At 38.6% G+C, this 18,316-nt stretch overlaps 1 protein-coding gene across 2 annotated transcripts in view; it reads right to left on the bottom strand.

Annotated features, from left to right (window-relative positions):
- The window catches only part of PDSS2 (decaprenyl diphosphate synthase subunit 2), a 235,444-nt gene that overhangs the window by 40,322 nt on the left and 176,806 nt on the right, over positions 1 to 18,316 (bottom strand). For both annotated transcript variants that reach the window (XM_089664931.1, XM_089664937.1), the window contains one exon: positions 1,156 to 1,329. In XM_089664931.1, coding sequence (XP_089521057.1) covers positions 1,156 to 1,329 — 174 coding nt within the window. The remainder of the gene's footprint in view (positions 1 to 1,155; positions 1,330 to 18,316) is intronic.

The following is an 18,316-nucleotide window of genomic DNA, read 5'->3' as shown; positions in this document are numbered from 1 at the left end:
TAGTAAAATGTCTTTTTTAAACAGGCAGGTGAACACAAATTTTAGAGTTTCAGGTTACTTGATTACTAAACATTAGTTTTGGGATATCTGCAATTATTAGCCATTTCATTCACTTTTAAATATGCAGCTGTTATCAGTGATAATATGCTATGCCTGACAAATGCACTACTCCAGGAGATGTATGCTACATCACAAATATTTTCAAATACATACATTTAATAATTACATGCCCTGGAAGGTGTCTGAGGTCTTCCAGGACTGAATATTGGCTTATGCACTCTGCAAGTCCAATGTATACATAAACATGAGCTTATACCGGTCATGGAATATGGTACATATTGCTTACAGCAACCATATAGCTTTCCTACTTATCCCACAAAGTTACACTTTGAAGAGTTAGGCAATCATTCAGACAGGCTACTATGGGCACTTTTCATAAATTAGCACTAAAAATACATTTTAGTTAGCCTACAGGGTGAAAAGCAAATTTGATTCCAGTAATATTTTTTATTCCCCCTTTAAAATATTCAGTAGTGAAAAAAAAAACATGCATTAACTGCATGTCTGGGATCATAATTAAATGATGCTGCATTCATATTTAAAACCATCCACAGTCTAAACAACTAGTTCCTATAAGTTAATGTACAAGAAATAAAAATTTTCCGGCATAGATAAAAATTCCTTTAAATGTCTTCATTCAACAAAAGGGGTTTAGTTACATATTTTGCCCAAAACCTGGCAAGACTGTGTGCAGAGCCAAAGCAAACCAATAATTCAGTTCCTCCACTTATAATTTACCTCATATGAACTTCCAATAATTTCTTCAGCCTGTCAACAAATGAAATTATCTGTGGGTATGAAAAACAGCGTAATTTACTGTAGAAGTACCCTCTTCCCACAACGTGAATAAAGAATCCAGGCCATAACTGGGAAAGACAACACAGATCACTGATATACAACATCTTGCCAGATCTGAGAAGATGGGCATGTACACAAATCAATTTTAAGCAACATAAAACACTGCTTGGAGCAAGAATATAGTGAAATAAAAAATATATCACTTCGTCAATGTAATGTAAAAATTTCCTTGTTCCTCAGTCAACAATGATGAACAGTGTGAAATGAAATGAATAAAATGTTACAGCAAAAACATACCTTATAACTTAAGGACATGTGTTTTCCATACTGGAAAGCCATAGACTGGATTTCTGAGTCATGCCTGGCTAACTCCATTGCAGCTTGACAGCTCTTAGCCAGCAATGCACCATGGGAGAGAAAAATGTGCTCCATCCAGTTAGCCATTCCACTGTCATCGGTAAAACTGCTCTTCTGAAATGGAAAAGAATTAGGGGTGAATATTTCTTGTCCATTCATTTTAAAAATCAAAGTGCAGCCTAAAGCTAGCTACAGATTATACATTTGTTTTGTACATTTTCCTTTAGATTTACCAAAACAATATAATATGAGGTCAAACCTAAACACTTTCAAATTGTATGCAATCTGGCAGGTCCTTGCAATATATACAGTTGTGACCAAAATTATTCAACCCCCAATGCTGTAAAGGGGTTTAGGGACTATAGTGTACATTTGGAATTGTATTCAGAATCAAATCCTACAAGGACGTTGTAACTACCCAAATGCAACTAAAATGACATCAATTGTTTATGTAATACAGTAGTAAATGGTTCTTATGTGGTTTCTTCATTGCCACAATTATTCAACCCCTTAAAGACTACCACTCTGAAGAACAGAGGTTCATACAGGTGCTTTCCATCAGGTATTGAAAACACCTGTGGATGTCACCGAGCAGCAATCAAGCATAATAAGCACCAATTAGGCAGCTTTAAAATGACTGTGATACTCAGCTCCTTCTAGACATTTACTGGTGTGGTTACAAACATGGTGAAGGCAAGAGAATGGTCCAGGAAGACAAGAGAAGAGGTGATTTCTCTTCACAGGAAGGGCAATGGCTATAAGAAGATTGCAAAGATGTTAAACATACCAAGAGACACCTTAGGAAGCATCATTCGCAAATTCAAGGCAAAGGGCACTGTTGAAACGCTACCTGGTCGTGGCAGAAAGAAGATGCTGACTTCGACTGCTGTGCGCTACCTGAAGCGTAGAGTGGAGAGAAGTCCCCGTGTGACTGCTGAGGAACTGAGAAAAGATTTGTCAGATGTGGGTACAGAAGTTTCAGCCCAGACAATAAGACGCACACTGCGTAATGAAGGCCTCCGTGCCAGAACTCCCAGGCGTACCCCCTTGCTGTCTCCAAAGAATAAGAAGAGTCGACTGCAGTATGCCAAAAGCCATGTGGACAAACCACAAAAGTTGTGGGATAGTGTTCTGTGGACTGATGAAACAAAATTAGAACTGTTTGGGCCCATGGATCAACGCTATGTTTGGAGGAGGAAGAACAAGGCCTATGATGAAAAGAACACCTTGCCTACTGTGAAGCATGGTGGAGGGTCAATCATGCTTTGGGGCTGTTTTGCTTCTGCAGGTACAGGGAAGCTTCAGCGTGTGCAAGGTACCATGAATTCTCTTCAGTACCAGGAGATATTGGATGGAAACGTGATGCAGTCCGTCACACACCTGAGGCTTGGGAGACGTTGGACCTTTCAACAGGACAATGATCCCAAGCATACCTCCAAGTCCACTAGAGCATGGTTGCAGAGGAAAGGCTGGAACATTTTGGAGTGGCCATCGCAGTCACCAGACTTAAATCCGATTGAGAACCTCTGGTGGGACTTAAAGAAAGCAGTTGCAGTGCGCAAGCCTAAGAATGTGACTGAACTGGAGGCCTTTGCCCATGAAGAATGGGCGAAGATACCCGTAGATCGCTGCAAGACACTTGTGTCAAGCTATGCTTCACGTTTAAAAGCTGTTATAACTGTAAAAGGATGCTGTACTAAGTACTAAGATTGAATGTCACTTGGGGGTTGAATAAAACTGATAATGCTGTGAGCACAGAAAAGACATTTGTGGTTATTTCATTATAACTGTTATGTTATATTTGTCTGACCTACAAGTGCCTCTTTAATGTAAATGTAAGCAAGATGACTGAATGATCAAAAGCAATGTCAAACTGGCCAAAACACTCAATTTCAGTGGGGGTTGAATAATTTTGGTCACAACTGTATAGTTGAAAGTAACTCTAAAGGAAATTGAACAAGAAAACTGTATAATGTGTAGCCAGCTTTATTTGGTTAGCCATGTTGCAGATCAAATTCAGAAACAGTAAAAAAGTAATTACAGACACCAATCAATCCAATATAGTCCAAGTAATAATTGTGTTTATGAAATTAGGATTACTGTAAACAGATGTTACATCTTCTTTTAAAAAATAAATAAAATGAGCCCTGCTACCTGGGAATCCAGCCACCATCCTCCCCATGGTCTAGCATTGGACCATGACTTGCTTCACAAGCTAGAAAGTTTGCCTTTCAATGATGGGAAGGCCCACAAATTGCATTCAAGACACTCTACATTTGCTCTGAATTATCATTTGAATATTCTACATCCTGGAATTTACCTGGTATGAGGGCTTTCTATTGTTGAAATAAGAAAATAATGTACAGGTCTTTTTCAGGGTCCCTTAACTCACATGGCCCCACTCAGAACTCTAATGAGCCTATAGCCAGAGGAGCCTAGATCCCAACAGTGCACTACTACAAACATCATCAGTAAATCTTGGTGAATTGGGACTGCGCAGAGTAATGTTCCAATCTACTCTTTAGTATTTGAGATTCTACTTTACTGCTTAGAGTCCAACGGAACAGGGAAGCCTTCCTTACCCCTTGGTATTTCCCGGAAATAGGTTCTCCAATATGTTACAACTAGCTGGAAGATGTAAGCTATAAGGCCTTGTACTCCCTAGATAACATTACAACAGTACCCAAAATGGAACATACAGTTAGGTTCATATATATTTGGACATAGGCACAATTGTCATACTTTTGGCTCTGTATGCCAGAAGAATAAATTAAAACAAAACAATCCAAATGAATTTGAAGTGCAGGCTTTCAGCTTTAATTCAAGGGGTTGAACATAAATATCAAGTACAAATTTTAGGAACTGCAAACATTTTTATACACAGTCCCTCCATTTTCAGGGGTTCAAATGTAATTGGACAAATTAATATAATCATAAATAAAATGTTCATTTTTAATATTTTGTTGAGAATCCTTTACTGGCAATGACTGCTTGAAGTCTGGAACCCATGGACATTACCAAAGACTGGGTTTCCTCCTTTCTGATGCTTTGCCAGGCTCTAACTGCAGCTGTCTTCAGTTGTTCTTTGTTTGAGGGTCTTTCTGCCTTTAGTTTTGCTTTCAGCAAGTGAAATACATGCTCTATTGGGATGAGATCAAGTGATTGACTCGGCCATTGCAGAATATTCCACTTCTTTTCCTTTAAAAGCTCCTGGGTTGCAGTGTATTTTGGATCATTGTCCATGTGTACTGTGAAGCGTAGTCCAATCAACTTTGCTGCATTTGACTGATTATGGGCTGACAGTATATCTCTAAACACTGCAGAATTCATCCGGCTGCTTCTGTCACATCATCAATAAACACCAATGACCCAGAGCCACTGGAAGCCATGTATGTAAATGCTATCACACTGCCTCCACCATGTTTTACAGATGACATTGTGTACTTTGGATCAGGAGCTGTTCCAAGCCTTCTCCACACTTTTTTCTTCCCGTCATTCTGGTACAGAGTAACTTTAGTTTCATCCGTCCAAAGAATGCTTTTCCAGAACTGGTCTGGCTTTTTTTAGATGTTTTTTGGTAAAGTCTAATCTGGCTTTTCTATTCTTTAGGCTTATGAATGGTTTGCACCGTAAGGTGAACCCTCTGTATTTCCTCTCGTGAAGTCTTCTCTTGATTGTAAACTTTGACAATGAAACGCCCACCTCCTGGAGAGTGTCCTTCACTTGTCTGGATGTTGTGAATGGGTTTTTCTTTACCATAGAGAGGATCCTGCGATCATCCACCACTATTGTCTTCCGTGGACATCCATGCCTTTTTATGTTGCTGAGCTCACCAGTGCATTCTTCTTTCCTCAGAATGTACCAAACTGTTGATCTGGCCACTGCTATCTCTCTGATGGATTTGTTTAATTTTTGAAGTCTTACAATGGCCTGTTTCACTTGCATGGACAGCTCCTTTGAATGCATGATGTAGGTGCACAGCAATAGATTTCAAATGCAAATACCAAAATCAACTCCAGACCTTTTACCTGCTTAACTGATGAAGAAATAATGAAGGAGTAGCCCACACCATGCCATGAAACAGCTTTTAATTCAATTGTCCAATTACTTTTGGTCCCTTGAAAAAGGAGGGATGGCTACTCTTAAGAGCTGTAATTTCTAAACCCTTCCTCCAATTTGGATGTACATACCCTCAAATTAAACCTGAGAGTGTGCACTTTCAGACCATATCCATTATAAAACTAGCATGAATATGTTTTGGTAAATACCTGAAAAAATCTAAAATTGTGCCTGTGTGCCAATATATATGGACCTAACTGTAGCTTTTCATATGTACTATTTTCAGATAGGTATCATCTCATATAAAATATACAGTTGCAAGAAAAAGTATGTGAACCCCTTGGGATTACGTGGAGTTTTACATGAATTGGGCATAAAATGTGCTCTGAACGTCATCTAAGTCACAACAATAGAAGAACACAGTCTGCTGAACATAATACTACACAAACATTAGATGTTGCTATGGTTTAATTGCACATAACATGTAAACATTCACACTGCAGGGAGGAAAAAGTATGTGAACCTTTGGACTTAATAACTGGTTGACCCTCCTTTGGCAGCAATAACCTCAACCAAACATTTCCTGTAGTTGCAGATCAGACCTGCACAACGATCTGGAGTAATTTTGGACCACTCCTCTTCACAAAACTGTTTCAGTGTAGCAATATTCTTGGGATGTCTGGTGTGAATCGCTCTCTTAAGGTCATGCCACAGCATTTCAATCGGCTTGAGGTCAGGACTCTGACTGGGCCGTTCCAGAAGGCGTATTCTGTGCTGTTGCAGCCATTGTTTTGTTGTATTACTTGTATGCTTTGGGTCATTGTCCTGTTGCATCACCCATCCTCTGCGGAGCTTCAGTTGGAGGACAGATGGTCGTACATTTTCCTGCAAAATGTCTTGATAAACTCTGGAATTCATTTTCCCATCAATGACAACAATCCGTCCAGGCCCTGAGGCAGCAAAGCAGCCCCAAACCATGATGCTCCCTCCGCCATGTTTCACAGTGGGGATGAGGTTTTGATGTTGGTGTGCTGTGCCTTTTTTTCTCCACACATAGTGTTGTGTGTTCTTCCCAAACAACTCAATCTTGGTTTCATCTGTCCACAGTATATTTTGCCAGTAGTGCTGTGGAACATCCAGGTGCTCTTTTGCAAACTTCAAACGTGCTGCAATATTCTTTTTGGACAGCAATGGCTTCCTCCGTGGTGTCCTCCCATGTACTCCATTCTTGTTTCATGTTTTCCTTATTGTAGATGTGTCAACAAAAATGTTAGCATGTGCCAGAGATTTCTGTAGGTCTTTAGCTGACACTCTGGGATTCTTCTTTACCTCATGCAGCATTCTGCACTGTGCTCTTGCAGTCATTTTTACAGGACGACCGCGCCTAGGGAGAGTAGCAACAGTGCTAAACTTTCTCCATTTGTAGACAGTCTGTCTTACCGTGGACACATGAACATCAAGGCTCAAGGAGATACTTTTGTAACCTTTTCCAGCTTCATGCAAGTCAACAATTCTTGATGGTAGGTCTTCTGAGAGCTCTTTTCTGCGAGGCATGGTTCACATCAGACAGTGCTTCTTGAAACCAGTAAACCCAAAACAGGTTTGTGTTTTTTAAGGGCAGGACAGCTGTCAGCAACACATCCAATATCATCACACTGATTGGAGTCAAGGTTGGCTCACTCCTGGCTCCAATTAGCTCTGGGAGAAGTCATTAAGCTAGGGCCTCACATACTTTTTCCTCCCTGCACTGTGAATGTTTACATGTTATGTGCAATTAAACCATGGCAACATCTAATGTTTGTGTAGTATTATGTTCAGCAGACTGTGTTCTTCTATTGTTGTGACTTAGATGACGTTCAGAGCACATTTTATGCCCAATTCATGTAAAACTCCACGCAATCCCAAGGGGTTCACATACTTTTTCTTGCAACTGTATATAGCAGCTTTCTATTTCTAAATGAAAATTGGGACTCTACGTGCTTTTTCTATTGATAGTAGTTGGCATGGGCCTTTTTGCTTAGTTTGCTGCCAATCAAGGTAGCACAGTGGTTAAGTGGTTACTATATGACAGAGATAGAAAGCTAATTAAGATCTGAGAATACTGAAAATATAACTTTTAATCAAATATACAATTGGGCAGTTATGCACATAAATGTATAAAATCACTGAGGTCTTGGCCCTTTGCAGCAAAAATAACTAAAAAATATACCAACCTTATACAGTATATAATGTAAAAATCATTAATAAGCTTTCCCACACCCCCATCACCCACTTTCCAAAAGGTATAGGTACAAACTGGCACATACAGTGTAAACGTTCAAGTGCTATGTTTTTCATCCCTCATGCACTGTATGTACATGAATTTCAATACCAATTAGACTCTGATGCTGTTGAATCAAGTACCTTATATAATTATAAATCTAAAAGGAATTCAACCAGCAATACATAGAGGAACACAATGCCACTTTACTTTTGGTGGAGTCTGTGTACATCTTAATTGTATCCGGTGATGCAAACTATATAAACTTTCACCATAAAAACAGCATATTAAATTCCGCAGTAGACAAAGTTAAATTGTAATAAATATATTCAAATATAGCTATTAGTAGTATAAACAATAAGCCTGCATTCACACATAAACAGAGTGTATTTTTGGAGATTTTGAAGAGTTTGTTTTTTGTTCAAAAGTTTTACAGGCGTTTTTTAGGAGTATGAATTTTGCAAGCGTATTGTATAAGTATGAAGATTCAAATTTTTGCAGCCAGAAGGAATCTTTGTCTTGGTGGGATTATGGAGCCGCTTGACAACACTGTGCATAATGCACCGAACCTAAAGAATTTCACTTGTAAGTAGAATCAGTGACTAATTGTACAGCTTGTAGGTAGCTAGTGGTCTCCAGCTGGATGCAGCAAGGGTGAGCAGGAGGACATGTCAAATGTGCTTGGCACTTCATAGGAACACCACAAGACCTAGCATATTTTGCTTGTCACAGCTTAATTATGGCTTCCTCAGAGGGCATAGTCATTTGCCTCCTCCTGACATACTGTATGTTTACATGGCTGCTGCTCAGGTATGTGCGGCAGAGCATAGCTGGAATGTACTACAACCCAAAAAGCTGCATAAACAACAAACGTTATGTGTAAACTATACACAGTAGTATATCATGACAGTCATGATATGTCATGCTAATGACAAACACAAATACGGTGGCCTCGAGCTGGATGTAGTGAGGATGAGCGGGAGAACATGTCAAGCAAGTTTGGCATCTCATAGGGACACCAAAAGCCCTATACATTGCCTGTCATGGCTTCCTCAGAGGGCATGATCATCTGCCTCCTGCTGATGTCAGTTTACAGGGCTGCTGTTCAGGTATGTCAGACAAAGAACTAGACGAACTGCAAACCAGAGTGCTGCAAAATCAACAAACTTTAACAGAGTAGTATTATCTAACACGACAGTCAATTAAATGAAAAAGTGATGCCAATAACAAACACAAATATGTATCACATGATAATAATACAAAAGATGCAAAACGTAATTTGGAAAAAAATATATATAATATTTAAGTAATAGAAAAGTAGGAAAAATACTGAGATATAGAAAAAAGAAGTAATTCAATATTCACTCAGCCTGCATAATTAAAATTTGAAAAAAAAGGGAAGAAAAACACTCGAAGACTCTGCAAACACATAACCGAACAAAAGCAAACAAAACAGAAAATTATTACTTGAAAAAAGTTTTGAAAAAATAACAAAGACTGTGCCCATTAAGCTCTATATCTTTTGCAACTTGGTGAATGGGTTATTTTAGGCCTCAGTGTTTTTAGACATGTGTGTGGATAACTGCCTGCTTTTAGGTTATTTCATTAAAACTGATATTTTTTTCATATTCTGTGTTCTAAAATCTCAAATAACCTTGTACATTTATCATTCAGCTGATAGAGTGGGTGTGATAATTGTGCGTACAGATATGGACAATGACAACCATATTTTGCATCATACTCTGCAGATGTCATTCTCACTCCAGTCCTCCCCCCACTTTCTCATTGAATGGTATGTGGTCTGTGTGTGTGCTGGGGTCACAAGTGCATGAGGCACAGCTGGATAGCTTCATGGTTGTAACCCCAATTAAGCCTGGTTCCAGGATGTCTGATCAACCCTTTCATCTGCCCGGTCATAAAACTGTAACTCAGGAGGCCCCTTGACATGTAGCCTTACCTCAGAGTGGCCATACAAATGTACATCCCACTTGAATCACTTTTTCATACAAATTCATAAACTTAAACAGGAACAGGGTACAGTAAAATAAAGCATATATTCAGATAGGTTATTTTAATACGAGTCACCTGACACCTTACACCCCTATGTTGCGTCTATAGGAGAGTAGAAAGCAATATGTTTTTATGGGAATGGTAAGATATGCCATATTTGGTGTCTGGATGTTCAGAATATGATTCTGCATATTAATCTGCCAGTGGCTAGGATGCTACATGTACCTAGTGAAGGTTATTGACCATGGTATAAACTGGGGAGGGATTTGGTCACAGCTTGGGTCTCCGCCTAACCCCCCCAAATGAGGCGATTGGCCCTTGGCTTCAGTAGACACCCCCTGCTGGGACACTAGAAAAAGGCTGTCATGCCTGGAGAGAGTAGAAGAGATTCTCCCTTTTAACATCAGGAACCATCTTTGGGAGAAAAGGCAACCCTCTTGTTTGGACGATTGGACTCTGCTTAAACCAAGGACTTCTGCAAGTATCCTACCTTCTTAAACATCTTTCTTTTATCTCTCTGTTGTGTTATTGCTCTCTCTATATATATATATACATATATATATATATATATATATATAGGCTATAACTTTTCTGTAAATATTTTTATTGCACCATTTTGACCTTTTTAGTAAAAAATCCTATTTTCTGAAAAGTGTTGAACTGTTTCTAAAGCTCTTTAATGCAAACTAAGAATCCCTGTCTCTGAAGAACGCTACTGTGTGTTTTAAAACCTCTGCATACATCTGTCTGCGGTGACAGTGTGTATACAGACGCTTATTCAAACATCATAGTGTTACTGCTAAGATTTGGGAGTTTCCTCCTTCTCTGTAAAAAGGTGGTGGTGGTGGCGGTGTGAAGGGTGAATCGCGTAATTAACCTGACCCAGTAACAATCGCTCTCAGGCTGCTGGCACATAGACTGTGGTCCAGTGAGCTGGAAAAATCTTTGTGCAGGGTGCAGCTGAGAGTGGCATTGTTACACAAGTGGCAGCGCGGTTTTAGATTGGCTGGTCCTTCGGTCACAAGTTGGTGAGAAGGGCTGGGGTCTGACGCCGCGCTCGTCACAGTGGGTGCTCAGAAAGTAATCTGCGTGCAATTAGATGGTATACATACAAATTGTTTAGAGGCACGCTTCCCTTGCAGCTCTAAGGGTTGAGACTGAATCCCCCAAGAAACATTATCAGCAAAGAGTTTTTATGTTCTCCCTGTGTAAGGTTTTCCTCTTTAAATTGTATCCCTGGCAGGCGACCCTTTAAGCCATGCAGTCTGGGCACCATCATCACACAGCTGGACTTTGCCCCGCCCACCAGTTAAGGAGAGATGTGATTGGCTGCATCTGTGCATGGGGGATGTTTAGCTACAGGGAACCGGAGAAAAGCAGAGGGTGGCTGTGTGATATAGGAAGGTCAAAGGGAGATAGTGAAGGAGGATGCAGGCCACAAAGAGAAGGGAGGAGGGAACCCTGAGACAATCAGGGAAAGGGAAGCTGGGGGTGACATAGAAACGTAAGGAGAACATAGAGACCGGTTTCCAGCAAGAGCCCCTGCATTAAGACAGCAGCTGTGTGGTCCACCCCAATCAGCCACTCTAGGCCCCAATGGGAAGATAAAGAGACTTGAGACAGAAATCTCACTGAGCATTCCACCCTTCAAACTTGCTAGGACCGTGCAGCTTTCATCTCATTTGCTATCATTCAGTCTTTTGGCAACACTTTTATGTGTTAAATCTTGCTTACGCCTGTTTGGGGGCTTTCCTGCCTATGACAGAGCATTACTAAAGGGACCTCTGCACCCTTTCACTGTTGATTGTTTGGGACACTTTGAGAAGATATCTTTCCTTGAAGGCTGAGAGCTCCACTACAAAGGACCTCATCGCCCACAGACTTTGTGGCAGATTTACCCACCAGCCATAGGTTAGCTAGGGTTTTGTGAGTGTAGTTGGCCCCTGTACGTAGCTGTATCTTCCTTACTCCATATTGAGAATATTTGTGGCATTGTGTGTTGTTTAATATTGTCTGTAGTGTCAGGCTCCGTGCACACTGGGAGTTTTAACCATTTGATGCCCGGCCTATGGCCGAATAGCGTCCGTAAAAATGTATTAGCTTTCTGGGAGGCCGCCATATGGCATCCTCCCGCACATGCGCAGTTTGCGCGCTTGCAGAGTCGCGCAGCGGCACGATCAGTCATCGGCCGTGTACCTCGGACACGGCCGATGACAGATCTGAGTACCGGCCCCCCGTTGCCGGTACCATGTGACCTGCTGTGACCAATCACAGCAGGTCACATGACAGTTGTATACAATGGATGGCTTCATTCATGCCATCCATTGTATACTAGTGCCTAGCTGTGAATGGTCACAGCTAATCACATGCACATGTCATGTGATTAGCTGTGGCCAAATCATAGCTAAGCACAAAAAAAAAACAAAACCCTGAATGAATCAATGTCATTCAGGTAAATGCTTGCTTATTGCAAAGTAATCCTTTGCTATAAGCAAATTGTGTAAAAAAAAAAAAAATACTGATCACTTCCCCAAAGTAGTACAATGTTACTATGGTAGCATTGTACTACTTTGGACATAGTGAAATATGAAAAATAAATCTTAAAAAAAAGAAAAAAAATGTAATAAAAAATTTAAAATAAAAAAAAAATATATATATTTTTTTTTCACACTGTCACTAGTCAGTGTCCCTGATCACCGCCATACCAGTTATATGATGACGCTGTACTGCACTGGTGACAGTATGTAAAAAAAATAGTGAAAATCATTTTTTTTTATTTTTTCATTTTCCAAAAAATTATGACAAAAAAAATACAACTTCAAAAAGCTCGCCATTCCTCTTATGAAGTACGTCGGACTGTCTACTTTGCAAAAAGGGGTCATTTGGGGGATATCTGTACTATTCTGACATTCTTGGACCTCAAGAAATTAGATTGGCTGTCAGTACTTCAGGATTGATCAATATTCAGATCTATACCATAGTTTGTGAACTCTATAACTTTCCTACAAACTAAATAATACATCCTAATTTGGGTTATTTTCACCAAAGACATGCAGCAGAATACATCTTGGCCTAAATTTATGAAGAACAATTATTTATTTGCAAACTTTTAGAACAGAAACAAAGAAAAACGTGGGTTTTTTTTTCAAACTTTTTGGTCTTTTTTGTTAATTTAGCAAAAAATAAAAACCCCAGCGATGATTAAATTCATCCAAAAGAAAGCTCTAGTTGTGTGAAGAAAATGATAAAATTTTAGTTTGGGTACAATGTTGTATGACCGCGCAATTGTCATTCAAAGTGTGAGAGCGCTGAAACCTGAAAAATGGCCTGGGCAGGAAGGTGTAAAATTGCACGGTATTGAATTGGTTAATAACTCTGGTAACATTAGCTGTGTAAAATCACATTAAAAAACCTGAGTTTTTCAGCATTTTTGTATTAGCGTTTAGCGGCGTTTTTTTTCCACGTTTGCGTTTTTTAGAGTATTTTTTTTACCAAAAAATTTTTTTTATATCTGGTCAAAAAAAGTCCAAAAACGCTGTTTTGCAGCGTTTTTCAGCATTAGAGTGTTTTTACAGCTAAAAACCTCCTCTAGAAACCCACTAGTTCTGGGGGTTTTTTTCCAGCTAAAAAACGCCCCTGCCTAAAAACGTTGATTAGTCTGTGTGTGCATGGACACATAGGATAACATGCTTGGGAGTTTTCTGGCTGCACCCACACTCCAAAGACATGCTGGTAGGTTAATTGGCTCCTGTCTAAATTGTCCCTAGTATGTGTATGTATGAATGTAAGTTAGGGACCTTAGATTGTACACCCCTTGAGGTTTAGGGACTGATGTGAATGTACAATAGATATATGTAAAGCGCTGTGGAAATTGATGGCGCTATATAAGTATCTGAAAAAAATAATAAATAATAATAGAAAAAAACATCAAAAGCCAAAAACAGCAGCTGTAAAAATGTCCTGTGTGCATGAGGACTCTTTCTTTACTCGCCCACTGTGTTTGAGGTAAAGCATTTCACTGGTAATAAGGAAACAAACACCAGCTCTAATCATTTCACTGTATTGTTGCATAATTCCGCTGTTATTGAACTGTTGCCGTGAATACTCTCAAACCAGTTGAGACCATACTTTTCTGCATGCTTATTTCTGCTCTAAAAAAGCCAGAAATGATATCGTGTCTCTGTCAATGTACTGTAAAGTCATCACTAAACATGGTTGGAGAACCCAAAATTTCCAGCAGCACTTTTGTGGATCATTACTACAAAAATCCAATGTAAAAATGAATTCACAAATTATTTTAATGCCATAATCCAGCATTTTCAGGTATAAGGCTTGCATGACGCTCGCCTGATCTGTGTTGTCATTCGGTACACCAGTCGGTCAGCAGGTCCCGGCCAATGATTTATCGCTGGGACCTGCTGATCAGCTTAGGGAAACACAGCACTGAGCCCTGTGTTTACTAACAACACAGGGCTCTGTACAGAGAGATGTTATGTGGCTGTTTCCTCTCCCTGCAAAGCAGGGAGTAAAAAACAGCCACATTTATTAGTAAAAGCAGCACATATTACACACATAACACATTGTTAGGCACACAGATAACCTTTTGATTGTCTCTAGATGTTAACCCCTTCCCAGCCAGTGTCATTAGTACAGTGACAGTGTACAGTGTTAGCACTGATGGTACAGAAATGTAGGATCACTGATGGTATTAGTGCCACTTTTAATGTCAGTCAGTGTCCCTACCTGTCAGCTTTACCTAGTGCTAGATTGTCTGTCACACCATCACTGTCCCACTAAAAGTCGCTGATCACTGCCATTACCAGGATAGCATCATAGTTGCGTAAATTCCAGTATATACACCAAAGTTTGTAGACACTCTTAACTTTTGAACAAACCAATTAATATACACTTACTGTGATTTTTCTTTTTACCCAAGACATGTGGCATACACTTTGGCCTAAATGTAGGCAGAAATTAGATTTTTTAATTTTTTTATTGGATATATTTAATAATAGATAGTAGAAAATACCACTCTTTTCAACATTTTCTGTCTTTTTTCATTTATATAATAAAAAATAAAAATCCCAGTGGTGATCAAATACCCCCAAAAAAAGCTCTATTTGTGTGAAAAAATGATATAAATTTCATTTGCAAACAGTGTTGCATGATCACACATTTGGCAGTTAAAGTAGCGCAGTGGCGAATAGCAAACAATGCCCTCATCATAAAGAGGGTAAATCCTTTTGAAGTTCAAGTGGTTAAAATTGTATTGTATCCAATAAAATGATGTATGTTTAAATTGGCAATGTTTATAGCACTTAAAATTAACATTACGTGGAATATTCAATACAAATTCTGTATATATATTATATATAATAAATTAAAAAAAACACACATAGGCACTTGTATACAAAGAGAAAAAAAAAGACATATGCAATCATGTATGTAGATAAAAAATGTTTTCAAATATGGAATGAAAAAAAATCATATGTACACTTGGCGCGTTAATGTAGTGTATTTAAGATTGTTTGCACAGGTTATACTGGTGGAATAGAACCGTGATTGTTGGAGGCTATAATGTCATTTTGAAATTCCTAATAGACGGCAACAATTGGTTATTGCTGTGCACCTAAGGTTGAAATAAAAATTGATGTTTGTATTTTAATAATTATAAAAGTAGATTACTCATACTAATTGCAATCAACATCGGTAATGTATACATCTTTTTATCGAAGACAGTACAATATTAACATCTGAAATAGTCATGTTGGAGCTAGGAAACCTTTTCATGGTGTTCATTTTATCATCATCTGACCAATATATCTTTTGATGAGAATGCTTTGGAATTGTGTAGAAGTGCACCATAGCTCTATAGAATATTTTGCCAGACCCCAAAAGAAGAGTTTTTAAAGCACACAAAATTGGAAAGGGATACAAAAATACATATCCTAAGAATATGCAGAACTATGAAATGAAAAAAGCAAAGTAAATAAACAAAATCTACAAAAGGGCTCAAACAGAAGTGACACTGTATTTTGAAATGACCAAAGTCATAGTTCTGACCAGAATACATTTCTGGTGAATCAGGATGCTAAATTAAGACATCCCAAAAAATATGCATAAATATACATAAATTGCAAAACTTGTATACAACCCTAATTCCCAAAAGTTGGGATGCTGTATAAATTCTACATAAAAACAGAATGTAATGATTTGCAAATCTCATAAACCCATATTTTATTCAAAATAGAAAATATATTAAATGTTTAAACTGAGTATATGTACCATTTTAAGAAAATAATAAGGTAATTGTGCAATTGATGGCAGCAGCACGTCTCAACAATGTTGGGACAGGGCCATGTTTCACACAGTGTACCATCTCCCCAACACTCTGTCTGGAGACTGAGGAGACCATTTGCTGAAATTCTGGAAAGTTCTTGCCCAATACAGTCATGGCAAAAATAATGGCACCCCTGCATTTCTGTCAGATAATGCACCACTTTGTCCAGAAAACTGTTGCAATTACAAATGTTTACACATTCCCATGTTTATTTATTTTGTTTGTATTGCTATGACACAAAACATTGGAGAAACAAAAAATCAAATCTGACACACTCCTCACAAAACCCCAAAAATGAACTGGACGAAATTCTTGGCACCTTCTCAGAATTGTAAGAAATATTTGCATTCCAAGTTTGTGATGCTCCTGTAATTTGTACTTAAACTGACCTGTAATTATTAAAAGGTGCTGACAATATAGAAATCACACCAGCAACCAGTTAAAATGGTGAAAAATTGACTCAGCCTTCATGTTGTGTGTCTCTCTGTGCCACATGGAGCAGGGAAGAGAAAGAGCAACAAAGAATTATCTAAGAATTTGAGAACAAAAATTGTGGAAAAGCATGGACAATCTCAAGGTTACAAGTCCATCTCCAAAGTTCTTAATGTTCCTGTGTCCACTGCACGCAAAATTTCCAAGAAGTTTACAGCCCATGGCACTGTAGCTAATCTCCCTGGACTTGGGTGAAAGAGGAAAATTGATCAAAGATTGCAACAAAGGATTGTTTGAATGGTGGATAAAGAACCTTGATCAACTTTCAGACAAATTCAAGCTGATCTTAAGACACAGGGTACAACTGCGTCAGTTCACACTATAAGTCGCCATCTGAATGAAAAGGGACACCATGGAGAACCAGGAGGACCCCACTGCTGACACAGAAACATAAAAGAAAAACAGATTGGAGTTTGCCAAAACTTACTTGAGGAAGCCAAAATTCTTTTGGGAGAATGTTCTGTGGACAGACAAAAAAAATGACAGCTTTTTGGTAAAGCCCGTCATTCAACTATTTTCCAAAAACGAAAGGAGGCCTTTACAGAAAAAAATACAGTCCTTACAGTCAAACATGGTAGATGTTCACTGATGTTTTGGGGTTGATTTGCTGCTTCAGGCACTGGATGTCTTGACCACGTGCATGACATTATAAAATCTGAAGGTTACCAAAGAATTCTGAGGTGCAATGTAGAGCCCAGTGTCAGAAATACACACAACAGTGCAGCTACTCATATAACTTGAATGAAGAAGAGCCAAAGGTGCCCAGTTGTTAAACTGCATACAATAGTGAGGTAAGGAAGGATCCACACGACTATGGATGCTCTTTGGATGCTTGTATTTATTTGGAGACCACATTATAAAAGTTGCAAATACAAAAAAGTTGATACGTTTCAGCCTATATGGCCTTAATCATAACTAATATTACAACACAAAACAATAATATATATAGTGGTGAAAACACTATAGAAAACATGCACTCTGCCTGATGTTCCGCCCATCAAAAATTAATGATAAATTGATTAATGTAACTTTTGTCACAACTTATTCAAAAGAATTTAATCAAATTGTTAATATTATAAAAAAAGAATTTACCTATGCTGTATACGGACAAAAGTTTACATAAGGTACTACAGTACGGCTGTCAGTTCTCCAGTTGTCGGGCATCTACATTGGCTGCTCATTTATCACCTAGTTTTTCATGTTTGTCTTCTAGAAAATACCAACCCACCTGGCTATTTTGCACAGGTAGTTATCCCTGTAATAATAAGACCTGCAGGTATTGTCATCTTATCATGCCAGGCAAAACATTTCCATCCTCATCATCTGGGTAAATGTTCTCCAGCCAACAATATATTAAATGTGGCACCAACTTTGTAATATATTTGATCATCTGCATTTCATGTAATTTGCAATATGCAATCCACACGGAGTTTGAGAACCAGAAATGGGGAGCACTATTATGACACAAACAACTTTTATGCTAAACATATTTCAAATGTATCTTGACATTTTAGAGATGGTCACTCTAGTGATCTTTCTTCTTTTAGATTCACTGGCATAGAAAGGCTGTCACATTCATCAAGGGGGTGCAATAGGGCTAGAAGACTTTTAGGAAGAGAAGTATGGTGGACTTTAAGATCGAATACAAGATCCCCTCAAGAGCTACATTTGAGATGGGATTTAGATCTACATTTATACTCATTTCCCTCTCTCCCTTTCTTCTTTTTTCCTTTTTGATATGTGTTCTCCCCCCTTTTTGATTATACAAACATTTGGTCATGCATTCATTGTTTTTAACAACATTCTTTTTTTCTTTTTTATAATATCTTAATTTAGTTAAGCAACGTGAGTGTCAAGCAATGTTTGTGGGTTTGAATAGTGGTATACACACGTCCAGTGTCAGAAAGCTGGGTCTCTGTCAGAGGTCATGGGTCTTACAG

The sequence above is a fragment of the Staurois parvus genome, unplaced genomic scaffold, assembly GCF_062004578.1.
Source record: "Staurois parvus isolate SC_StPar_1 unplaced genomic scaffold, SC_StPar_1.0 ptg000048l, whole genome shotgun sequence".
In the NCBI taxonomy this organism is placed as follows: domain Eukaryota; kingdom Metazoa; phylum Chordata; class Amphibia; order Anura; family Ranidae; genus Staurois; species Staurois parvus.
The sequence above is the reverse complement of the archived record's forward strand: the minus strand, read 5'-3'. Positions and strand labels throughout refer to the sequence as shown.